This window comes from Myodes glareolus, chromosome 11, assembly GCF_982192425.1.
Source record: "Myodes glareolus chromosome 11, mMyoGla1.1, whole genome shotgun sequence".
In the NCBI taxonomy this organism is placed as follows: Eukaryota; Metazoa; Chordata; class Mammalia; order Rodentia; family Cricetidae; genus Myodes; species Myodes glareolus.
The window spans coordinates 25,494,785-25,521,534 of NC_142036.1; the positions used below are offsets into that span (position 1 = coordinate 25,494,785).

At 34.0% G+C, this 26,750-nt stretch overlaps 1 protein-coding gene across 2 annotated transcripts in view; it reads left to right on the forward strand.

Moving 5' to 3' along the window:
* Tc2n (tandem C2 domains, nuclear) overlaps nucleotides 1-26,750 on the forward strand; it is a 43,706-nt gene that overhangs the window by 13,377 nt on the left and 3,579 nt on the right. For both annotated transcript variants that reach the window (XM_087911566.1, XM_087911567.1), the window contains 8 exons: nucleotides 5,536-5,703; nucleotides 6,674-6,765; nucleotides 9,392-9,467; nucleotides 10,432-10,532; nucleotides 12,117-12,233; nucleotides 14,551-14,742; nucleotides 21,392-21,506; nucleotides 25,558-25,757. In XM_087911566.1, the coding sequence (XP_087767692.1) occupies nucleotides 5,536-5,703; nucleotides 6,674-6,765; nucleotides 9,392-9,467; nucleotides 10,432-10,532; nucleotides 12,117-12,233; nucleotides 14,551-14,742; nucleotides 21,392-21,506; nucleotides 25,558-25,757 (1,061 nt within the window). The remainder of the gene's footprint in view (nucleotides 1-5,535; nucleotides 5,704-6,673; nucleotides 6,766-9,391; nucleotides 9,468-10,431; nucleotides 10,533-12,116; nucleotides 12,234-14,550; nucleotides 14,743-21,391; nucleotides 21,507-25,557; nucleotides 25,758-26,750) is intronic.

Genomic DNA, 26,750 nt, shown 5'->3' on the forward strand with positions numbered 1-26,750 from the left:
GAGGAACAATTGGAGCATATATATTGCAGTACTTTTAGGAATTTTACTTGTTTGGTTAGTTTTCATTTTATAATTTATTGTTGTCTGTAGGACATACTGGGTTTGTTGGAGTGGAAGTGATTTTTTTTCGTTAAGGAAGGAAAACGAACCCAGTGCATGGCCCTACCACAGTAACTCACTGTTACTTTGCATATATCAAATGTGTCTCAAGAAATAGTTTTAAAAACTTGCTACTCATGGAGTATCTGAATCAGAGGATCAGTTACTCCCCTGTTTATTTATTTACATATGTGTGTATGTGGGTGCTCATGTGGAAGTTAGAAGACAACTTGCAAGAGTCAGTTCTCTCCTTCCACCAAAAGGTTTTAGGGATTAGACTCGTGTTGTCAGGCTTGGGGGAAAGTTCCTTTCTTTTTTGACAGGACTCCTTTTTTTTAATTCATGTATGTTAAAAATATTTAAATTAAACCATTGTTTTAGGGTTAATTAGTAATCGTTATGGTTTCTGTTGCTGCAGTGAAACACCATGACCAAAAGGGAAGATAGGAAAGAAAAAATTTATTTGGCTTATACTTTTCTTATCGCTATTCATCACTGAAGGGAATCAGGGCAGTAACTCAAACAGGGAAGGGACCTGGAGGCAGGAGTGTTGGTGGAGGCCACTTGTTCATTCCTGGCTGCACAGACCACTTAATAATTACTCAGAAACTATATTATTTGCAATACTGTTTGGCCAATATCTTAAATGTATTGCTAGTTAGCTCATATCCTAAACTAACCCATTTTTATCAATCTGTGTATCACCATGTGGCTGCTGCTTACCGGGTAAAGTTCTGCCAAGGCTGTCTCTGGCAGAGGCAGAGGCTACATGACTTCTCTCTGACTCCGCCTACTCTCTCCTCCTCTATCTACTTGGAACTCCCATCTTTCCCTATTCTGCTAAGCCACTGGCTGAAACAGATTTATTCATTAACCAATAAAAACAACACATAGAAGGACTTCCCACACCACAGGAACTGATGCAAAGGCCATGGAGGAGAGCTATTTACTGGCTTGCTTCCCATGGTTTTCTAGTCTGCTTTCTTATAGAACCCAAGACCACCAGCCCAGAGATGGCACCACCCACCATGAGGTAGACTCTCTCCCATCAACAGCTGATTAAGAAAATGCCTTACAGTTGAATCTCGTGGAGACATTTTCTCAATTGATATTCTCTCCTTTCATATGACTCTAGCTTATGTCAAGTTGACATAAGACTTAGATCAAGAGCAAGAGTGAATCATAATGGCAGGGGAAACATTGCAGCAAGTGGACAGAGCAGGAAGCTGACTGATCACATTTTAATCACATACAAGAAGCAGAATGAACATGAAGTGGGGCAAGACTTCAAACTCTCAAATCTCTCGCCTGCTCATAATGGTAGCATACTCTCCAGCAAAGCTGTAGCTCCTAAAGGTTCTGTAACCTCTCAACCAGTGCACCAGCTGAAGATCAATAGTTCAAATACATGAGCAAATGGGGTGCATTTTTCATTCAAACCACAACAGAATGCTTTAATATTGTTTTCATAGTTAAAAAAGTAAGAAATATATAGCAATAGATGATAGGTTTTCTTTTGTACTTCTCATGTACTTACTAGAAAACAAATTTAATTTTGAGTTATATAGGTAAAAAATTTGCTTAATTCCTAAATTATAGGCACATTGAAGACATTGAAAACCACAGACACACACACACACACACACACACAGACACATATGAATATGAAAATTGCTTAATTCGAGAAAGTTCTCTTGAAGCCCAATTGTAGAAGTCAAATATATGTGTATTTGTGTGTGTGTATGATTGATGGAATGAGATGGGGGAGGCAATCCTGAGACAACAGACTGCGATCAATAATAACTAAAACTTTTTTAAATGTTAGAAATTTGTTTTATCCCATAATTTACTAACTAATGGGTCTGAATATGACTGTCCCTTACTAGGTTCTTACTATACTGACAACAGATTTTATCATTAAGCTTAAAAAAAAATCAGTGCTTACCTGCCTATCTGGTAAAGATAATAGACATTTTGGTTAAAAAAATAATTGTGGTATTTAAGAGGAGTAGGCTATCATGTAATGTTACATTTCATTTTATAGCACTGTGGTTTAGTAAACTGAAAGAAATTCTAGTTGAACCTTAGATATCGTTGTGTACTGTCTGAAAGAAAGATTTAAATTCTTTAGTGTTTTACTTATATGAAAGAAAGTTGAAATGAGAATATTCTTACATTCTATGAATACATTATAAAAGAAATGAACTATCTTTGATGGGACTAAGGATCTTTAGAAATAATAATAACAATAAATTTCTAGATTGTATTATATACAAATATATTTTACTTATATGTCATATAAATGGCATTTATTTGTATGGCATATAAAATATAAACATATCTTATAAGTATATAAATTTTAATTTTATTATATGCAAATATTTATATGTTGTATTGCAATATTAAAATAATGCTCTTAGGTTCATTGCTACTCTTGTTGCCATAAAGTAAATCTTCTAGTAACATTTTGTTTATGTGCTAAATGACTTAAGTGTTAGTTTATAAGGTATGTAAATATGGCTCTCAGACATCACAACTCTTCAGGATCTTCCTGCCTCTGTATTTTACTTGGATTATGCAGTTATGTCTGAACCAGAATGATGATAAAATTTCATATTATATCTCATATTTTATTTTTTTCTGAAATCATTGTAAATACTTTTAAAAATTGTTTAGCTTAATTCAGGAAATACCAGTTTATTTTATAGGTTCAATTTTAAGTAGGACAGAGAATCAAAGATGGCAATAATTTAAACTTTAAAAAATTTTGTGTGTTTTGTGTGTGCAGACTATGAGTGAGGGCATATTGTGTTTGTGTGTGTGTATACATGCACACATGCTTGTGGAGGTCAGAGGTTGACACTGGTTGTCCTCTATTGCTTCCCATTCTTTTTTGAGACAATGTCTCTCCCTGATCTCAAAGCTCACCAAATGGCTGCATTGGCTGGCCAGTGGGCTCTGGAAGTTCTGCTGTCTCTGTACTTTTAGAGGTAGGGTGACAGATAAGTGCCAACACTTGGCTTTTATGTGGTGCTGGAGATCTAGAGTCAGGCAGGCACTTACTGACCAAGCCATCTTCTCAGCCCTTAACTTAAAAAAAAAATATGTGTATGGGTGCATGCATGTAAGGAGATGAGAAGACATCCTCTGGTGACATTTTTACTAACACATCTGCCTCCATTGAGAGAGGATCCCTCCCTAATGCTCATCAATTAGGCTGAATGCACTGGCCAGCTTGCCTTCCCAGCACTGGGATTACAGTACACAATATGTGCCCAGCAGCTTTGATGGGTTCTAGGAAGTAAATCCAGATCCTGGTGATTGTAAAGATATGGCTTTACTGAAATAGCCATCATAATTTAGACCTTTGGAAAATCTTAGTTTATGCGATGTGTTTATTAAACCTGAAGAAATTTTTAAGTTGTTTTAGCCTTTTAAAATTGTAAACTATCTTACATATGGAGGAAAAGACACAAAACAGAAATGTAAAGCTCAGTGATGTATTTAAAAGTAAAATACATATAAAGGCACCACCCAAGTAAGGAAAATAGAGAATTATGAGCAAGACTGCCTCTTATTCATTGTGGGTAATCAGTATCACAGTTGTTCTTATCATAAGTTTAGCTTTTCCTCTTAATGCATATGCACATGCTATGTGCTTATCCTGTTTTCTGGTCTTTATGTATTTATTTGCTTAATTTTTCTTTTATTGAAAATAGATTTTTTTCATAGAATGTATTCTGATTACATTCCCCCAACTTCTTTCAGTTCCTCCCTGCTTATTCTCCCATTCTGATTCATATCCTTTCTGCCTCTTCTTAGAAAACAAACAGGCATCTAAGGAATAATAATAAAATAAGATAAAAACAAACAAGTCAGAATAAGGTAAAACTAACAGAGAAAAAGATCCAAGCCAAAAGCACAAGAAACATAGTCACAGAGACACACATGTTCGCACACACAGTAATCCCATAAAAACAAAACTGGAATGAAATGACCTAGTGAGCGTATATTATTTTGTTTATATATTTTTTTATTCTTCCTCATGATTGTGAGATTTCATTCAAGTAGCTAGTAATTTTAGTGTTTTCATATCCAAACATAAGTATGCCTTATAATCCATTATTTGTTCTAAACAACATAGGATATAGTATGCATATATATGTATATTATATACAAATTATATATATGTATGTATATGTATATTACAAAACCACTGTAAAGTATTTTTTGTGATTCTCACATAATGGGCCAGTTATATTTGGTTACATTTGTCTTCTCCCAGTCTGGGTTTCCTGTGTACTTTCTTAAGTAGCCTTTGATGAAAGTCTTTTAAATTTTAATATTGTTAACACACTTTTATAATTAAATGTTCTGTGTTCAAAACCTTTCTTACAAAAAAAAAACTATAGAAGGTTTATTCGTCTTTGTTGTTTAATTTAGATCTGCGACCCACATAATTTTCAGAATAAATATGATTAAATTGTCTTCCCCCATATTAGTATTCAATTAATTTAACCTTGTAGTGAAAAGACCATTTTTTTGTCCACTGCTATATGAGGTCACATTGCTTATATATCAAATATCTGTAAAATAATTGCTCTTTCAGGGTCTTGCATTCTGTTTCATTAATCCGGTTTTCTGTCATACAAAAATTTAATTCTTTATACCCAGTACAAAAATTTTTAATTTTTTTCTTCTTGTTCCTTTGCTTTCTAAAGATTTATTTTTATTTATATGTATGTATGTGTGTATGTGTCTTTGTGTTTGCCATGGTATGTGTGTGCCTGAGGAATCCAGAAGAGTGTGTCAGATACCCAGGAGCTAAAGTTACAGGTAGTTGTGAGCTGCCTGACATGGGTGCTGGCTTCTGAACTCAGTTTTTTGGAAGAGCAGCAAGTGCTTTTAACAACTGAGCTATCTCCCAAGTACCTTGATTTTCTTCTTAAAGTTTATGTTAAAATATTCTTGGTTCTTAGTATTTCTATAAATATTTTCTATTAATTTTATTGTTGCTTCTTGATTTCCAGCTTAATTGAACTGTGGTTAAAAATTGCTTTATTTATCTTGAGTCCTTTCAGAGAACAGATCTGCTTAATGTATCTTATTGCATGTGGTCAATTTTTAAATGTTGTTTTCTTCAAAAGAATGTTTGTAAAAATCATTTAAAATCTGTTATATATATTAGTAGAGACATAAGATGAAATGCGGGTAGTGAACTCCAGAATTATCTATAGGGCAAAGAAAAATGCCAAAAATTTGCCTGTCTGTCTTAAGAGCAGGATTCTTGGCTCATACCTTACATACATCATATAATTAGAGTTCTATAAATGTAAGCTGGTTAAGGCATATGTTTTAGTTTCATTTGTGACAAAGTATTTCTAACCTATTCCTTCAGTGTATCAGCTATTGGCTTATAGAAACACTTGCTTTCAGGATCTGTCAGAGCATCTTTTGGAGATCAAAAGGCAGAACTCTGCAGTTCATTGTATCATGGACCCAGCTATGATGTATATAATCCTTGCTATATGTATCAACACTGTTCACCTGATTTAAATAGGCGCTTTCCTACTCATTTTGAAACCAAAAAAATGTATGGATCTGGTAAGAAAACATTTTTGTGCTTTTCCTCTGGGCTAATCTTTAACAAATTTAGAGATTTAAATCTAAGACTCTAGCAGAAATAGTTATTAAGAACAGTCTTAAAATAAGAGCAAAGCAGACTGCACAAGTGTGTGATAAGTGTTATGACTTCTCTCTGTTGTTACAATTAGTATAAAAATTTACAGATAATGTATTATGTCTGTTGGTGGTTGCCAATTCCACTTCATTTTTTTCTTTTAGAGAAAATTTTATTATAGATTATTTTACATACATTTTGTTATACACTTAATAAATTTTACTATAGACATTTATAGTATTTTCTTTTTCTGTTCCAGTCAGCTAAATGAATTTAAGAGGTAGACACAGATAATAGAAAATAACTAGATTTTTTAGTTTGATATTTAGGACTGTCAATTATATGAACTACCATGTTCAAAAAATTCTCAGGTTTTACAGGTCTACCTGTGCACATATATCAGCATCACTGAAAACAAAAAAGTACTTTCTTGAGGGCTGCTCTGTACTTAGCATTGTGCTAGAGCACACACTTGTGTGCAGAGCTCCTTTTTAGAAAGATCTTACAGTTTGGGAGGAGAACTAGAAATATAAGAGTATTTGGGATTGAGGATTGAAATGTGATAATGTTATATGTGCCTATTAAATAGTAGTTGAATTACACCTATCAAAGAGTACTTATATTGTATTAAATTATTTTTCTGGATGTAGGACTGGGAATATCAGCAAAAACCTGCTTAAAATGTTATGTGAATATGAAAATATATTGTTTGATTGCTATAGTCTTCTGTTTTAAAGATTAAAATGATTTATAATTGAAATTTTAAAGATTTTATCAAAATTTCTGTTTATATAAATTTGTATATAATATACATGATGAATTCCTATGGAGATTTGACTTAGACAATTAGGTTTCATTTTTATTAATAAATAATTTCTTCTTGTCTCTTTGTAGTTTGTGATTTAAGGACCAGTAAACGTCCTGTTTCCCCTGGGTTAAGCAAATCCATGTTTGATCTTACTACTCCACCTCAACGATTCATCCAGGTAGATAATATTATATAACCATATAAATTTCTTTATATGTGAACCTTTCATAGAAAAATATCAAAACTGTATGAATTACATTAGGAATCACATGTTTTATTTTTTATTTTTTTGCCATATTTTTTATTGATATTTATTGAGTTCTACATTTTTCTCTGCTCCCCTCCCTGCCTCTCTCCTCTCCCCTTCAACCCTCCCCCCATGGTCCCCATGCTCCCAATTTACTCAGGAAATCTTGTCTTTTTCTACTTTCTACTTCCCATGTAGATTCGATCTATGTAAGTCTCTCTTAGTGTCCTCATTGTTGTCTAAGTTCTCTGGGATTGTGGTTTGTAGGCTGGCTTTCTTTGCTTTATGTTTAAAAACCACCTACGAGTGAGTACATGTGATAATTGTCTTTCTGTGTCTGGGTTACCTCACTCAAAATAATGTTTTCTAGCTCCATCCATTTTCCTGCAAAATTCAAGCTGTCATTATTTTTTTCTGCTGTGTAGTACTCCATTGCGTTAATGTACCACATTTTTCTTATCCATCTGCGGTCGAGGAGCATTTAGGTTGTTTCCAGGTTCTGGCTATGACAAACAAACTGCTATGAACATAGTTGAGCACATGTCCTTGTGGCACGATTGAGCTTCCTTTGGATACATACCCAAAAGTGGCATTGCTGGGTCTTGAGGAAGGTTGTTTCCTAATTTTCTGAGAAATCGCCACACTGACATCCAAAGGGACCGTACCAGCTTGCATGCCCACCAGCAGTGCAGAAGTGTTCCCTTTTCCCTACAACCTCCCCAGCATAAGTTGTCATCAGTGTTTTTGATCTTGGCCATTCTTACAGGTGTAAGATGGAATGTCAGAGTTGTTTTGATTTACATTTCTCTGATGACTAAGGATGTTGAACATTTCGTTAAGTGCCTTTCAACCATTTTATATTCTTCTGTTGAGAGTTCCCTGTTTAGGTCTGTACTCCATTTTTTTATTGGATTATGTGATGTTTTGGTGTCCAATTTCTTGAGTTCTTTATATATTTGGAGATCAGACCTCTGTTTTATGGAATCACATGTTTTATTTCTGTGGCTTATGTGTATAACAATATCTGAAGAATAAATATGTGACATTTCCTATATATAATATTTTAGGAAAATATCAGTGATTAATGAAAGGCATTATATTTGCTTCATTTTACATAATTTGTATCTCTCGATATGAGCTTAAGGATCTTCAGAAATTGGCATTTGTAAATCATATAGTTAAAAGTACCTCTTTGCTTATTGAACATAACCAGGCAGTTACTAAGAATTAATATTTCTATTGAAGTGTAAGACTTTAATTTTTCAATAATATCAATATAGCATCCTTTGATAGTTTAAAATGTTTCATTCTTAGTTCAGCTAAGTTCTATTTGAAATTAGGAAATAAGCCAGAAATGGTGCCCCATGTTTGTAGTCCCATCACTAGAAGGCTGAGGCAAGAGCGTCATTTAAGAATATGAGACCAGCCTAGACCATATAGTAAAACCATGTCTGAAAATACCAAAAAGTAAGAAAAAATATATATATACTGTTTTTTGGGGGGGGCTACTGCCCAGTTCCAAATAAATCACACATGGAGGCTTATTCTTAGTTGTGAACACCTGGCCTCAACTTGGCTTGTTTCTTGTTGGCTTTTCTTAACTTAAATTACCCGAACTACCTTTTGCCTCCTGGCTTTTATCTTTCTATATCTGTATACCTTTCTTTCCTTCTTACTCTGTGACTGGCTGGGTAGCTGGCCCTTGATGTCCTCCTTTTCTTATTCTCTTGGTTCTCCTCGATTTATCCTCTCTGCCTGCTAGCCCTGCCTACCTTTGCTCCTGCCTCACTATTGGCCGTTTAGTTCTTTATTAGGATCATCAGGTGTTTTAGACAGGCAAAGAATCATAACTTCATAGTTAGTCAAATGCAGCATAAACAAAAGCAACACACCTTAAAACAATATTCCTCAACAGCTATAGAGATAAGCAAAGTTTAAAGACAAGTTATCTGTCTTCCTATAAGTGAGAGAAAAAGCACCCTGAACATCTTTGCAAATAAACTTATGTACTTCCCTTTATGTTGGTGGAGAAGGAATGGCTTATGAAATGGGCTTGTATTCTAAATTAGCCTTTCTAATTATACATTATAATTTTTAAATGCTTAGTCATTTATAGCATTTAACATGCATCTGAGTTGTTTGACTATTTTGTTAGATACAAACTGTCAAAGCTTCACACCTAGAATTTTTGGTTCAGTAGTTCTGTGATGGGTTCTGAATTTTTGTTTCTATGAAGTTTACATAATACAAATACTCCTGATCTAGAGGGACTATGCTTTGATAATCCTGTTTTACACTTTTATAGGTTACTGGACATTTCTATTAATGTATTCGATATGAAAACTAAACCAAAAGTACTAAAGGCTTTCCAATGTTAGCTATGAAGGTATTTTTTGATATGTTAGTTTCCTCTCCTACAAAAGTGGGACATTCTGACTGATAACACTGACAAAGTGATTAACATGGAGTTTGATATCAGGGTGTTTATTGGGGCATAAATATGAAAGTTTTTAAAGTTTGATACTCAGTTTCTGACTGAAGCATTTTGTTGTTGCAGAGACATGACTCATTGTCCAGTGTGCCTAGTAGTTCTTCTTCCAGGAAAAATTCTCAGGGCAGTAACAGAAGCCTGGGTAAGGAATGCAGTATCCTATGTATACTGTTCGGCAGGTTATTTCTACTCAGTCACTGTCATAAACATGACAGTGTTTAGTTGGATGAAGAAAAAAGTGTTCTATACATTTTACATGTTGGTTATTGAACCTATGTTGACAGTATTATCACAAACTCAGATCAGATGAACCATTCCTTAGTGTTCAGGCAAGAATGAATATTTTTTAAGTAAGCTCTTACATATCTTTTATTTGTTTGATATATACATACACACTATATATATATATTTGTTTGATATATACATACACACTATATGTGTGTGTGTGTGTGTGTGTGTGTGTGTTTGTTTGTTTAGACAGGGTTTCTCTGTGTAGCCTTAGCTGTCCTATAGACCAGGCTGACCTCAAACTCATAGAGATCTGCTTGCCTCTGCCTCCCAAGTACTGGGATTAAAGGCATGCACCACCACCACCCAGTTTGTGTTTTAAAGTATATGGATTAAGGAGCTTTCAGAAGCACATAGACCTTAGAAGTGCTATTTGCAAAAGTTTTCAGAGTTTTAACTAAATTCCTCACATTGTACTTTTGTTAAACTTCTTAACGATATGCATTCTTAGAGTATTTTATGTCTAGGACTTCACTAAAAAACATGAAAGTGTGATTTCGTCCTACTACACTGGAAACTTAGAACAATAAATGTACCAGTTTTTGCCAGGCATGGTTGCGCACGCCTTTAGTCCCAGTGCTTTACAGGCAGAGGAAGGCAGATCTCTGTGAATTCAAGGCCAGCCTGGTCTATTTAGTGATTTCCAGGATAGGCAAAGCTACATAGATCTTGTCTCCAAAACTCAATATATATAGTATATTTGCATATGTATAATATATTGAATATATATATATATCTTTTAAAATTGGTTCATGTCAAAACTTAATTGGATTAAAAAGATTGCATGGAATTTTTACTTTTTGTCCTTTATAATTCAGATACAATCACCCTATCAGGAGATGAAAGAGACTTGGGGAGATTGAATGTGAAATTGTTTTATAATTCTTCAGCAGAACAGATCTGGATCACAGTTTTGCAGGTAAATTAGTGTAGTTAATACTGATTTTTATTATTAAATTGAATATTTTTAACCTACAGATATCTAGTGTTGCTTCTTACTGGAGAAGGGGTCAGTAACTATCTTCATAACTTAGGATTCTGTTGTATTTTGCAGAGTAGAGTGTTTAATAAAGCATTTGACACTGAAACTGCTAGAAGAAAACATGGAAAGCTTTAAGATATAGGCATAGGTAAAAAACTATTAGATTAGAACTCTAATAGCACAGGAAATAATTCCAATTATTAACTCCAAAGATTAACAAGTGGACTTTCGTAAAATTTAAAAGTTTCTGAACAGCAAAGGAAACTGTCAGCAGAATAAATGGACAGCCTACAGATTGGGAGAAAGTCTTTGCTAGCCCTCCGTTAGACTAGGGCTTAATATCTTGAATATATAAACAACGAAAAACTTTACACACCAAAACCCCAGGCTGCCAGTCATTAAGTGAACTGAAGAATGGAACATATAGCCCTTGAAAGAAGGAATACAAAAGGATCATAAATTCTTAAGTAATGTTCAGTATCTTCAGCCATTAGTGAAATGGCTCTCATCAAAAGCAAATGACAACGAATACTGGTGAGGATGTTGGTGAAAAGGAGTGTAAACTGGTGTAACCACCATGGAGATCATTGAGGAGAGATCTCAAAACAAACAAGCAAAAAGTAGAACTGCCATAGGACTCAGCTCTAGGACATCCCCTAGGACTGCCGTAGGACTCAGCTCCTAGGGCATCCCATAGGGACTATAAGTCTTACTACAGATACACTTGTACGTTCATGTTTATTGCTTTTCTATTCACAGTAGCAAGGAAATTAACTCAACCTTTTTGTCTGTCAGCATATGAATTGATTGTGAAAATATGGCACATATGCACAATGGAATTTTATTTAGACATATAAATGAAATTTTGAAAATTGTAATAAAATTAATAGATCTGGAAATTACCAAGTGAGATAAATAAGACTCAGAAGACAAATACCTACATGTTCTCTTTCACATGTGGGCCCTGCTTTCAATTTTTATATTTGTGCTTATATGGACATAAGTTGGAAAATTAGAAAGAGAACCTTAAGGGGGGTGTTTTTGGCTTCTTTTTAAATTAATTGTTATGGAAAAGAGGTTTTAAGGAAAGGGATTAGGGATGATAATGGAATACTTGAAAGCCAGAAGAAAACTGGGTACAAATGAGAGGCATGGCAAGGAGAGGAACAGAGGAAGAATAATAGCTAAAACAAAGTATATATGAAAGTGTCATGAAGGAAACTAATAGGACTATAGAATAATGTCAAAATAGTAATATGGATAAAACATGAAAAAACTAATATTCTAAAGTTTATTTAAAAATTTAATCAAAAATCATTAACTCAGTAGGGAATTGTGGCACACATCTTTAATCCCAGCACTCTGTAGACAGAGGTAGGTGGATCCTGGTCTACATAGTGAGTTCCAAAAATCAGGCTTTGCAGATAGCCTCAAAAAAGTTATTAACTCAATAAATATAGAAATTTGTGTTGTCAAAGTTCTAAAAACATAAATTATGTTTTAATTTATTTTTGTTTTTAGTGCAGAGATGTAATTTGGCCCTCTAGTTATGGAGATACTCCCACAATTTCTATAAAAGGAACTTTAACTTTCTCTAAACCAGTGCATTTCAGATCTTCAGCCAAAGAAGCTTCCAATGTAAGTAGGTGTTTGAATTACTTTTCATTTTTCTCATATTTATTTTTTTTTACTTATATAAAATGTGAGAATAAGAAAGAGTTTTGTTTTTGAGAATCTAAATAAAATCACTTGTAAATAAAATTTAGCTTCTCCAAAGCACCCTTTATTTAAAAGATAATTTTAAATACTAAGAATGTTTGCTATTTCATTGTCTGGTATTAAGCTGAATTTAAAAAGGAAACTGTAATTCCTAGAGTATGTAGAATAGGTAAGAAACTACTTTTCTTTTGGAAAGTAATTGCAGAATTGCAATTAATCTTATTCCCCAAATCTTCCAATTATTATAAGTAGAAGGTTTATTATCTTGAGACTTGTTTTATAGATCGTGTTTATATTAATTTATATACATGTCCATTATTGTCTTTTGATATGATTACAAAGTTCAGTTTTTACATGGAAGTGAAAAGATATTTTAAGATTCTTCATATTTAATTGTGTGTTGGTTTGTGTACTTAAGTGCAGTGCACATTGAGGCCAGAAGATTGAATCTCCTGGAGCTGGAATTAATGGGTGGCCGTAAGCCACCTGTTGTGGGTGCTGAGACTTGAACTCAGATCCACTCTTAAAATAATATGCATTCTTAACAACTAAGCCATCTCTCTAGCCTTGAAAAGATAACTTTTAAGAGAGCTTATCACCTTAAAATAATAGAATTAAAGTGTCTAAGGATTCAAGAAAATTCATTTTAGTTATTAATAATAAAATACATATTGATATTTTTAATTAATATGATTAGGAAATATTTTACTGAATTTTTAAATTCAATATATTCTAATCATGCTTTTCCCCTTCCCCAATTCCCCCCAGATCCTCTAAACCCACCCAATTCTACACAGGATTTTTTAAAATTACTCTAAAACAGGGGTTCTTAATATGTGGGTTGTGATTCCTTAGGGTTGTACATCAGATATTTACATTACAACTCATAAGAGTAGCAAAATTACAGTTATAAACTACCAACAAAATGTTATGGTTGGCGTCACCACAATATGAGGAACTATATTGAAGGATTGCAGCATTAGGAAGGTTGAGAACTACTACTCTAAGACTGTGTGTGTGTGTGTGTGTGTGTGTGTGTGTATATATATACACACACACACACATATATATACATACATGCATATATATATATAAAGTTGACTTAGCAAAAGTTAGAAAAAATTCTGTCATCAATCTTTCATTTTCAAAATTTATTTTTATACATCAAGTCGTTTGGGAGATCCCTATTATGGAAAATATGAAGTATACCAGCACACTTGCACTGTGTAAGACTGTTAAATAGTTTATGTGCAATATTTTACTGGTATAGTTCTATAGCTTGATAATTTAAATGAAACAGTGCTTGAGAAACTAACAGGAACATAATTCTGTCTGATGTGATATTAATTATTATAATGACAAAGTTTAGAGATAATATCCATCATATTTGTTAATTGACTAGATATCTGACTTTTCAAAAAGCTATACTAAAGATGTAAAGAAGGAAGTATATATCACAGAACAGTCTAGTGTTCAGTCTCTTATAAGAAGAGAATTAATGTGAACAGCGTAGATTCTGGATGCTTAGTAAAGTTGTATGTGAAATTCTTGAACTATTCTCATTACCTTTTGAAAAATTGCAATGAATAGGAAGAAAGGTGTATTAGAAAACCAAGGTTGGGAAAATGGTCTAATTTGAAAAAAGGGAAAGTGATGTAGGATTCCCCTCTGTATGCTGTGAATGTGTTTTATTACCATTGGTTAATACAGAAGCTGCTTTGGGCCTATGGCAGCACAGAATAGGGCAAGGCAGAAATTCTGAGCAGAGATAGAGGAGAAAAGAAGGCAGAATCAGGGAGAAGCCATATAACTGCCCTAAGGAGACAGATGCCTTGGAACCTTACTGGTAACGTGGTAAAATATAAAATAATAAAAATGGGTTAATTTAAGATATAAGAGATAGCTAAAAATATGCCTAAGCTATTGGCCAAGCAGTGTTGCAATTAATATAGTTTCTGTGTGATTATTTCAGGTCTGGGCAGCTGAGAAACAAAAGAGCAGCCTCTGCCTACAGGAAAGATGTATTCTGATGAGGTTGTTGTTAACATTGATCTTAATTCCTAAGTAATTGTGAAGCTAAGGAAAATAGTAAAACAAGACCACATTCATTTTCATGTTTTAATGAAAAGTATACTTGTAAAAATAAATTCTAAATATCTTTCTTAGGTTTAAAAATTTATTTTATAATGTCATATCAGCCTTTTTAGTATTTATATTTGTTTTCTTATTTTTTAAGGCTATTGAATTTATGGAAACTTTTGTATTTGCTATTAAACTACAAAGTCTACAAACTGTGAGGCTTGTATTTAAGATTCAAACCCAGACTCCCAGGAAGAAAACCATTGGAAAATGTTCTCTATCACTCAGAACTCTCAGTACACAGGAAATGGATTACTCGTTGGAAATAATACCACCTTCAAAAATTTCTGTAAGTGATAATAGTATCCAATACTAAACATAGTACACACCTTGAGAATGGTTTAATGAATGACTTATTTGTTGGAGATACTTTGAATAGTATAATATGTTGGAAGACCATGTGAACTCTCAAGAAGCAATATTATTTTAAACTATTTTATAAATAATTTATAAAACATTAACATAGCCATTTTCTTTCTTCAGAAAGAAAATTTATTTTCTTCAGAGTAACATTATGTTATCCTTTTTTAGTACATTTTTTCATTAATGTTTGATACTGTAGGAGTAACAACCCCAAAGGCAATAATCGTAAAGTATAAATAACTTCAAATAATTAATTTTAAAAGTTATTAGTAGTTGAGGACTCAGCAAAAATAAGTATAAATCATAAAATTCAAGTGCAATCTGAGATTGCAATAAAGTAGAATTAAGAAAATGGTTTTAACCATAGGTAAGCTGTATATCTGTTCCCAAATTGGTTAGAATGGAATTTGGGGCGGCCAGGACCTTACATATGCTAAGCACACGTTCTGCTAATGAGCTGCAATGCACCCCCATCACAGAATGCAAATTTGTTTTCATTTTAATATGTTTTTGCTTTTCCTCAAAAACTTTTTAATATTTATTTATTTTGGGAACAGGATGTATGCTATGGCATGTGTATGAAGGTCAGAGGACAAGTTGTGGGAAATTGTTGTCTTCACTGTGTAGTTCCTGGGGATCAAACTCTGACTGTCAAGCTAGGCAGCAACCACCTTAAAATTAGCCATCTCTTTGGACCAAGAATGGAAGTTTTTAAAATTATTAATAATTTCTGATTGATATTGCATCATAGAAAAAGTGTTTGGTTGATTTTGAGACCTGATTATTTGCCTCTCTCAGTCAGTCAGTCAAACACTGTCATTAAAGTAGAAATTCCTAATGATTTAACTATATAGTTTATTTGTAGGGATAACATTTATATAAATTAGTCTTACTCTTTATAAGATAAATCTATTATGATTTTAAATTTATGTAAGATTTATATTTTACTTCTTTAAAAATATTTAAGATGCTGGGCAGTGTTGGCGTACGCCTTTAATCCCAGTACTTGGGAGGCAGAGGCTTGTGGATCTCTGTAAATTCGAGGCCAGCCTGGTCTACAAGAGCTAGTTCCAGGACAGGCTCCAAAAGCTACAGAGAAACCCTGTCTCAAAAAACCGAAAAAAAAAATTAAGATGATTTGAAGTACTAATTAAAATAACCCTAGCTATGCATCGGTATCATTTTGGGAACTTTAAAAGCATGTCCACACCTAAATCAATAAAATTAAATTTTCTTGGGGGTTAGGACAGAGACATTTGTAGTCTTCAATAAGTTTCCCAGTTGTGAATCTAATGTGTTGTGTGGCTTGAGAACCACCAAATTGGAAGGGAGAAATTATACACAAAAGATTACTAAAGTCAGAGATTAAAATTTATTTCTGGTTATTTCTTGACTATATTTTCAATCTCAGCTGCCAGTGTGAGTGCTTATAACATTTGCTACAACATTTTAAAACTTAAGTTACCTTTTTTGCTGTTAAAACACAGTAATTAAGATAGCAGTTTGTAACTGGCATCATTTATAATAGCTTAGTAGATAGTAATATGCAGTCATTATTTTACAGAAGATACAAATACCAAATGCATATTTCATATATTAAATGCTAAAGATAGTACCGGTATATCAGAAGATAGTGAAGAAAGTTGAGAAATTATTTTCTTTGAAGAATTTGAAGGAATGGTTATGGCTATATTCTATTTTTTTTTAAAAAAATAATAAAATTCAAATAAAAACATTACACATTGAAATTAAGTCTTTATATTAGTGAATGTTTATATGGTTAAAATAGCCTTTTGAGGCTGTGGAGCTTCTCCTTAGATTTTATATTTTCACTATCAAGTATTTTTAAAGCACTAGACCAAAAAAATCAAATGACTGAATTAGAACTAGAAAAACAATTATTGTTATTCATAACTTATGTCCATTACCTGTCCTTGTTCATCACCTAATATTTAGCTTTTCTTGTTCTCTTACCTACATGTTATACTATACCCTCATATGTATGTTTGTTTACATATATTGTTAGCTAGGTTATGCATATGAGGAAGACCATGAAATTATTTTCTTTCTGAGATTGTTGATCTTATTTAGTATTATACATTATAAGCCTATATATTTTCCTGCAAATTTTATAATTACATTTTTCTTTAGAGCTGAATGATATTCCATTTTCTACGTATATGAAATTTTCATACGTTCATCTGTTGGTAGACAACTAGGTTGATTCCATTTTTGTGATTTATTATATTTATTGACGTGTGTGTGTTGAATCATCTCAACATCCCTGGGATAAAGCCAACTTGGTTATGGTAAATAATCTTTTTGAGGTTTGTCTATATTCAGTTTACAAATATTTTACTGAGATTTTTTGAGTCTGTGTTCATCAAGGATATTGGACTCTCATTTTCTTTAGTTGTAGTATTATTACCTGATTTTGGTATTATGGTAATAGTGGTTTCATGGATCAAAAATGGAAGTATTCTTTATTTTATTTTATTTTATTGATATTTATTGAGCTCTACATTTTTCTCTGCTCCCCTCCCTGCCTCTCTCCTCCCCACTTCAATCCTTCCCACAAGGTCCCCATGCTCCCAATTTACTCAGGAAATCTTGTCTTTTTCTACTTTCTACTTCCCATGTAGAATATTATCTATGTAAATCTCTTGTAGTGTCCTCATTGTTACCTATGTTCTCTGGGATTGTGGTTTGTAGGCTGGCTTTCTTTGCTTTATGTTTAAAAACCACCTACGAGTGAGTACATGTGATAATTGTCTTTCTGTGTCTGGGTTACCTCACTCAAAATAATGTTTTCTAGCTCCATCCATTTTCCTGCAAAATTCAAGCTGTCATTATTTTTTTCTGCTGTGTAGTACTCCATTGCGTAAATGTACCACATTTTTCTTATCCATCTGCGGTCGAGGAGCATTTAGGTTGTTTCCAGGTTGTGGCTATGACAAACAAAGCTGCTATGAACATAGTTGAGCACATGTCCTTGTGGCACGATTGAGCTTCCTTTGGATACATACCCAAAAGTGGCATTGCTGGGTCTTGAGGAAGGTTGTTTCCTAATTTTCTGAGAAATCGCCACACTGACATCCAAAGGGACCGTACCAGCTTGCATGCCCACCAGCAGTGCAGAAGTGTTCCCTTTTCCCCACAACCTCCCCAGCATAAGTTGTCATCAGTGTTTTTGATCTTGGCCATTCTTACAGGTGTAAGATGGAATGTCAGAGTTGTTTTGATTTACATTTCTCTGATGACTAAGGATGTTGAACATTTCGTTAAGTGCCTTTCAACCATTTTATATTCTTCTGTTGAGAGTTCCCTGTTTAGGTCTGTACTCCATTTTTTTTTATTGGATTATGTGATGTTTTGGTGTCCAATTTCTTGAGTTCTTTGTATATTTTGGAGATCAGACCTCTGTCTGATGTGGGGTTAGTGAAGATCTCTTCCCATTCTTTAGGCTGTTGTTTTGTCTTGTTGATTGTGTCCTTTACTTTACAGAAGCTTTTCAGTTTCAGGAGGTCCCATTTATTAATTGTTTCTCTCAGTGTCTGTGCTACTGGGTTTATATTTAGGAAGTGGTTCTCTGTGCCAATGCGTTCAAGTGTACTTCCGACTTTCTCTTCTATAAGGTTCAGTGTGGCTGGCTTTATGTTGAGGTCTTTAATCTATTTGGACTTGAGTTTTGTGCATGGTGGTAGATATGGGTCTATTTTTCTACATGTTGATATCCAGTTATGCCAGCACCACTTGTTAAATATGCTTTCTTTATCCCATTTGATATTTTTTTCTTCTTTATTAAAGATCAGGTGTTCGAAGATTTGTGGATTGATATCCGGGTCTTCTATTTGGTTCCATTGGTCCTCCTGTCTGTTCTTATGCCAACTCTGTTTTTATTTCTTTGAAAAATTTAAAAAGAATTGTCAATAGATTTTCATTGAAAGTCTGGTAGAATTCTGTTAGGAATCTATCTCAGACTGAGTTTTTTTTTTCTTTTAGAAATCTTTTTATTTCTACTAGAATCTTCTCATTTGTTGTAGGTTTGTTGAGGTTGTTGATCTCTTGGTTTAGTTTTGGTGGCTTGAATGAATGAAGAAATCCATCCATTTCTTTTAGATTTTTCATCTTAATGGACAAAGGTTTTGTTTTAAAGTATTCCTTCATAACCCTCTGAATTTTCTTACTGTCTATTGTGATAGTTTCCTGTTCATTTCTGATTCTGTTAACTTGGATCATCTCTCTTTCTTTTAGTTAGTTTTATCAATGGTCTGTTAACTTTGTTTACTTTCAAAAAGAACCAGCTCTTAGATTTATTGTTTTCTTTGTTTCTATCTCATTAATTTCTGCTTTGATTTTTATTATTTCTTGCCAACTACTGAATTTGGGCTTGATTTGTTCTTGTTTCTCCAAATTTTTGAGTTGTCTCATTAAGTCATTAATTTTTGCTCTTACTGATTTTGTAAGGAACTTAGAGCTGTGGGTTTCCCCTGTAGGACCACTCTAAATGTATCCCAGAGGTTTTGTGTAGTGTTTTCATTTAGTTACAGGGATTTTTTTCTTTCTTGATTTTTTTACTTTGTACCATTCATCATTCAGTAATGAGTTGCTTAATCTTCATGAATTTATGCCTTTACTAGGGATTTCCTGTTAATTTTAAATGTTATTACATTGTGGTCATAGAGAGTACATGGAATCATTGCTGATCAGAATGAAAATCATTCTGATTTTCTAAGGATTTGTTTTGTAGTTTTTCTTGATGGACTTCTTGACCTTGATCATTAATCAAGTATTTATTAAGTATTTGAGATCTCAAGTTTCTGTGCTCAGTACTGTAGATGAGACAGAATTTACCTGAAGAAATAACTGACCATTACAGAAATTTATGGCTCAGTTGTTGTTAAAGTACAAAATGTTCTTACCATGCTTAGGAGCATGTGCTCTTGTTATCCCAGTAAATAGTAGAAATAGTGAAACTTGTTTGAGTCCATGAAGCTAGCAGTTGGCGAATAGGATTTGTTTTCAGAGCCAGCTCTTTGGGTTATACCTTGTATTTATCACTTTCCCTACACAAAAATATTCTCAAATACCACCAAATCATGTTTTCTCTTGTTTTCTTTTAAAAAGTGATACACTGGGACTGGAGAGATGGCTCAGTGGTTAAGAGCATTGCCTGCTCTTCCAAAGGTCCTGAGTTCAATTCCCAACAACCACATGGTGGCTCACAACCATCTGTAATGAGGTCTGGTGCCCTCTTCAAGCCTGCAGACATACATAGACAGAATATTGTATACATAATACATAAACAAATAAATTTAAAAAAAAAAAAAAAATAAAAAGTGATACACTATTTATAAACAGAGATTTTCCATAATTTTGTGCTCATTAAATATCATCAATGTATATCTGCTAATTGATTAAAATTTTAAATTTTGGGTTTTTTGAAAGTAGTTTTTCAAGATCTGAATTAATGTCCTATAATATAATTTGTATTTGTGAAAATAAATTTGGCAAGTAGAAAGTGTCAAGTCCACTGCCAAGATCTGCTGTGTTTTTCACTTTAAGGACCTTAGGATTCATAAAAGTGGGATGTCTTATGTTACATTTCACAAATAAATCACCAGTTTTTTGTTTTGTTCATTTTTGCTGTTGGTCAGCAATATTGTAGAGTATATTTTATTTTCTTCCCTTATGTTTTCATTATTTTACTGTTTGCCTCATTTTCTTTGACCTTTTCCTTTTTATCTATTACCTCATTGCATTGACTAGCTTCTTCCTTGCCAACATTTTTTTTTGAAAGTAATTTTATTAAATTATAAAAAGTTTCCATTTACGCCCCTCCTCCCAACACCCTCCCACTCCCCCCTCCCTCTTCTCCTCCCTCTTTGTCCCCAAGGGCAGTCTTGCCAACATTTTTTGGCTTAACTTCCATTCAGAATAGTACTGCAACTCTTGAGTTCACAAATATGTTTATTGTAGTAATCCCTTGCCCTCTGACTTTGGTAGCAACTCTACTGATTTCTAAAGTTAGAAAAAATTATCCTCTGTTACTTTAAAAATCACATTTCGGCCTAGCACTCAGGAGGCAGAGGCAGGCAGATCTCTGAGTTTGAGGCCAACCTGGTCTACAGAGCAAGATAGTCACAGCTACACCGGGAAACCCTGTCTCATAAAACCAAAACCAACCAGACCGAAAAATTTCTATTTCATGTTTTAAAATAATGTAGTTAGATTATTTTTATTTCTTTAGAAGATGTGTTCCTTTAGGTTAAGCAGTTTCTCCAATAATGCTTAGAAACTTAGTTTTTATTTTAGACTTTAGTCAAATTATCTTTTGAGATCAGTAGCTTTGAAGTTCAGTATATAGATAACGCCTTATATTTTCAGATTCCGTGCAAGTGAAGATATTTTTGAAATCCATGATATTTATCTTCAAAATCTCTCATAACTTGTGGTTTTTAGTGTCAGTAAAAAATAATACTTTGAAAAATTTAACTCTAGCTTTTTATGTTAGAAGTTTTGAAATATCTCTAAACTCTATTTGAACTACTAAATGACATTTTTATCATATATAGGTTTGCCATTCAGAACTTCAATTGGGGACTTGTTTTCAAGCAGTAAATAGCAGGATTCAGCTGCAAATTCTTGAGGCACAATACCTTCCAAGCTCATCAACACCTCTGACTTTGAGTAAGTGTATCAGTGGTTCAAAGTGCATCCAGTGTGAAGAGGTTCCAGTAGGGTAAGACCAGTATGCATTAAGGACTGTGCCCTTCTCTGGATAAACAGCTAGGGACTATGATATGTTGATGATTAGTTTACCTGGCCACCTTTGGAGCTAAAGATTTGAGATCAACCCTACTTCATTTAGATTGAAAAGGAATTATTTAGGCAAATAAAAGTACTTTAACTTTAAAAAAACATTAAAAATATATACAGCTGAGCATTCAATTCAAGAAGTCAGAAAAATAACAATTAGGAAAGCCGAAGTTGATAAATACAAGTTAACAATTGACAAAAAAACAAATGCTTTTTTCTTTAAAAGGATCATTAAGCTAGGAAAATTTGTAAGAAGATGGATAAAACAAAGTAGAGAAGACATGATTGCTATTCTGAACAGTGAAGATTATATAATTTTAAATTCAGAAGGATTTTCTAAGTCAGAAGAGAATTAATAATATGTAAGACAATTCCATGTACCAACTATACTAATTCATTTGCACATGCAGAAGGTAAACGAGTTTCTTAAAAACTCATTAAAGAAGAGGAAGAATCTGAAAATAATAACTATGGAAAAAGTGAAGAATTCCTTGTAAAAAGCACTAAGTAGGGCTTGGGAGATGGTTCAGTTGGGAAAGTGCCTTTTATATTAACATTAGAACCTGAGTTCTGATCCCTATGACCCATATAAAAATCTGGGGTGATGATGCATGCTTGTAACCTTGAGGGGATAGAGAGGAGTTTGCTGGACAGCTTGTCTAGCCAATCAATGAGTGCCAGATTCAGTGAGAGACCCTGTCTCAAAAGATAAGACACATAAGGACTGAGGAAGAGGATACCCAATGTTTACTTCTGGCCTCTACATGCATGTATACACACACCTACATATATATAATTTACATACAAAAATAAGATATTGTCCTTGCTTTTTTTGTTTGTTTCTTTTTGTTGTTGTTGTTATTGCTAACTTGACACAAGAGAGACTTTTCAATTGATAAAAATTCCTCCTTAAGATTTGTTTTTGGTCAGTCAAGCCTGTGGGAAATTTTCTTAATTAGTGATTGATGTGGGAGGGAGAACCTAGCTTACTGTGGTAAGTGCCATCATTGAACAGGTAGCCCTGGAGCAGTGGTCCTTAACCTTCCCAGTGTTGTGACCCTTAACACAGTTCCTCATGCAGTCACCCCCACCATAAGATTATTTTTGTTGCTACTTCATAACTCTAATTTCACTACTGTTGTGAATTAAATGTCATTATTTTTTTTACATAGAGATTTGCCAAAGGGGTCTGACCCGGAAGTTGAGAACTGCTTTCCTGCTGTGTATAAGAAAGCGGGCTGAGCAAGCCATGGGGAACAAGCCAGTAAGCAGTACTCTTCCATGGCCTCTGCTTCAGTTCCTGCTTCCAGGTTCCTGCCTTTGGGTTTCTGTCTTGACTCCCTTTAGTGATGGGATATGACCTGAGAGTTGTAAGCTGGAACCAACATTTTCCTCACCTGGTTGCTTTGGTCATGGAGTTTTATCACAGCAAAAGAAACCCTCACAAGAAAGATAACATTTTAGTGCTTCATAGCACTAAGGTCTACTAAACCACTGAAGAACATGTAATTCCTGTTCAACATAAGCTATTCTGAAGGATGGAAAAAATAATTTTATGATATTAGTGTACTCTTGATAGTAAAATAGAATGAATAGCCCATTGAAAATAACTATAAATTAATACCACTAGATAGAGAATTATAAAAGAAACAAAATCAAAATTAGAAAAGTAACTCATCAAGATTACTTCTAGTTAATTCTTTTTTTTACTGATTAATTGATTAGTTATTTTTTCCAGCCCTATCAGTTTCCCCTTCTTCCTTCCTCTCCTCCCAGTTCATTTCCCAACCTCCCCTCTTTCCCCCATTCCCTCCTTCTCTTTTCCCTTCAGAACAGGACAGTCCTCCCATGTGTACCTTCAACCAGCCATGGCATATCAAGTTATGTATGACTAGGCACCTTCTCTCTTTTTAAGACTGGATGAAGCAACCCAGTAGGAGGAAGGGATCCCCAAAACAGGTAACAGAGTCAGAGAAGCTTCTGCTCCCACTGTTTGGAGTCCCAAAGAAAACCAAGTTATGCAACTGTAACATATGTGCAGAGGGCCTAAATCAGTCCCCTGTAAACTTTCTTTCTGGTTGGTGGTTCAGTCCATGTGTGTCCCTATGAACCCAAGTTAGTTGATTCTGTGGGTTTTCTTGTGATGTCCTTGACACCCTTCTCCCCCGATCCCATAATCCTTCCTCTCCCTCTTACACAGGATTCCCTGAGACCTGCTTAATGTTTGGCTGTGGGTTCCTACATCTGTTCCCATTAGTACTGGGTGAAGCCTCTCTGATGACAGTTGAACTGGGCAGTGATCTATGAGTATAGCAGAATATCATTAGGAATCATTTCAGTGACTTTTTATTCTCTAGTCATATTTGGTTCTATCCTAAGTTCTGGGCTATCCAGCCTCTGGATCCGCCCCCGACCCAGGCAGTGTCAGGGATGGGCTCCTTCTCATAATTCTGTGAAACAGAAGCAGAAACAATAGTGGTAGTCTATACAGATGTATTATATAAATGAATCGCTTCATTTAAGCAAAACTACTACTCAGGATTGCTAATGATTGCCATTTTATAACCTTATAGATCTCATTCCTCATCCTGTGACTCTGCCTTTCTGGCAGTTCCCTCTTGCCTTTCTTGCTACTTTTTAGCTCCAGTTATAGTAACTGACTCCTTACAGTAGCCAGACAGCACTTGATGTTAAGCTGTAGTCATTTTGTATTGTTGTGGTCCAAGGCTCTGAATCAACCCAAGCATACACAAGAGGTTACTGCAAGGCAAGAGTTAATGCAGGGCAGCACAAAAGAAACGGGGGAGGGGGAGGGGACTGATCAATCAGGGTCACAGATAGACTCAGGAGCTGAACTATGACCCCACATAAGCACAAAATTTACAAATATTTGTTGCCAAATTACAGTTATAATTTTCACTAGTCCGGATTTAGAGATTAGGGGCTTCTTTGAATGTTTGTTCCATCTTTGTCAACCTATCTACAATGCAAGCCTTTTAGTCCAACCAGGTTCATTTGTTCTTTAGGAACAGCCACAATGTTTCTAGAGAACTGAAAATGCATAACGACTATTTCTATGGTTTAGGGAGGAGGTGGGCCAGCTATTCGAAGTTTCCCAACTCCCCTAGGGCTTGGGAACCTGAATTTTGTTTCACTCTATAAGTAGAATGGAGTCTAAAGTCAAAATGGCAGTACTCAGTACTCAGGCAGTACTCAGGTGCTTTTTGCCTATTCCCAATAGGATCACATTGAAAAGTATGCTTAGGTGAAAAGATACATTACCCATAATTTTATCTGGGCAGTTCCCAAGTTGATATTCCTGCTCCAACTTCTTCAGTACCCTGTTCTACCTTTTGGCTTAAAAAGCAGAAGCTTGTTTTCTCAGCTCTCTAGAGATTGAGCAGTCTATTATTAAGCACCAGCAGAGCTGGTTTTGGAAATTTTTTACTTTTCCCCCTAGAGTTTATAATTGTTATGTTTTGTTATAGTTTATACAAACTATTTTATCATTGTTGGAAGTGCTAGCTCTCAAATTTACTTAAGAATATTGTTTTATTCTAGTTCTAGTGCACATATATTTCTGACATCACAAGCAAAGAAATTTACCTATGACACTGTGAAATGAATACCTCTAGTTGTCTAGAGAATTGACACCTTTTTTGGTGTAATTCATTCAGTGTGTTTTCCTGTGCTAATGATTGTTATTCTGGTTGACATTATTCAGACTAGAGGAATGTTAAATTCATTTAAGGCCACAATAGTTATTTGTAAAGTGTGGTAAATGTTCTATTTGTTCTGTTGTCAAACAATAACTCAGAAGATCTTTAAAACTGATTATTTATATTTTTATAGCCTATATAGATAAAAACTTTACATAATATTTCACAAGAAAGTTTATAAACTATAGTTTCTTATTTCATAGGTTTTTTTGTGAAGGTGGGGATGTTTAGCTCAGGAGAGCTGATCTATAAAAAGAAGACACGCTTATTGAAGGCATCCAGTGGAAGAGTGAAATGGGGAGAAACTATGATTTTTCCACTTACACAGACTGAAAAAGAAATTGTTTTCCTCGTTAAACTTTACAGTCGAAGCTCTGTAAGAAGAAAACAGTTTGTAGGCCAGGTGAGTAGGTGTTGTCCTGAATTTCTTCATGGTGTATCACTGTGTGATACTATGTAGTTAATTAGCAAAGGAAGGAAGATAAAGTTAAGAATGAATACAGGAGGATTCTTCAAACTTTAAATTAAAATTCAGTGTTGCCTTAGTATCAAATTTTGTCAGATGTTTTGCTTTAATGCAAATAGATAACATTTCTGAGCAACTAGGCTTTGTTTTAAACCTTCTGAACTTTCAGATTTAAAATATAAAATCAGTAGAAGAGAAAATATGTGTAAGCAGAGTTTTTCATTGGGACCATAATTAGCTCTGTTCCACCAGCCACTTTCTAAATAACTACTTAGAGACTATCTATTAATTATAAATGCTCAGCAGATAGCTTGGGCTTGGTTTTTGATCTAGCTCTTATAACGTAAATTAACCAATTTCTATTAATCCATAAGTCGCTATGTGACTCATGGCTTGTTATCTTGTACACATCCTGCTCCCTCTACATCTGGCTGGCGACTCCTCTGACTCCACCTTTCTCAGTGTCCTTCGTCTGGGTTTCCTGCCTAGCCTTGTCCTGTTTCCAGCTATTGGCCAGTCAACTTCTTTATTAAACCAATCACAGCATAATTTATGAAGTGTACAGAAGACTTTGAGTATCATATTTATTTTATTGTTTCATCTTTAATTTTGTATTTAAAATGAGCCTTTTATATGTTTTATTAACTTCACTATGATAGATTTGAATTTTAGAAAATATCAATTTTTATCAATGTGATAATATTTAGGGAGCAAATTTTGCTGTCTTGATTAATTAATTAAAAATTAATTTATATATATAACAGTTGCCTTACTTATCAAGTCTATAGATTTCTTTTTACATTTTCTTTCCTTGTTGTCAATCCTATAGATTTTTTTTGTACATTTTCTTTCCTTATTAGGATTTGTGGCAGCTATTAGTTATCTATTCATATTAATTACAACTGTTTGTGTCACATTTAAATCTTGAAG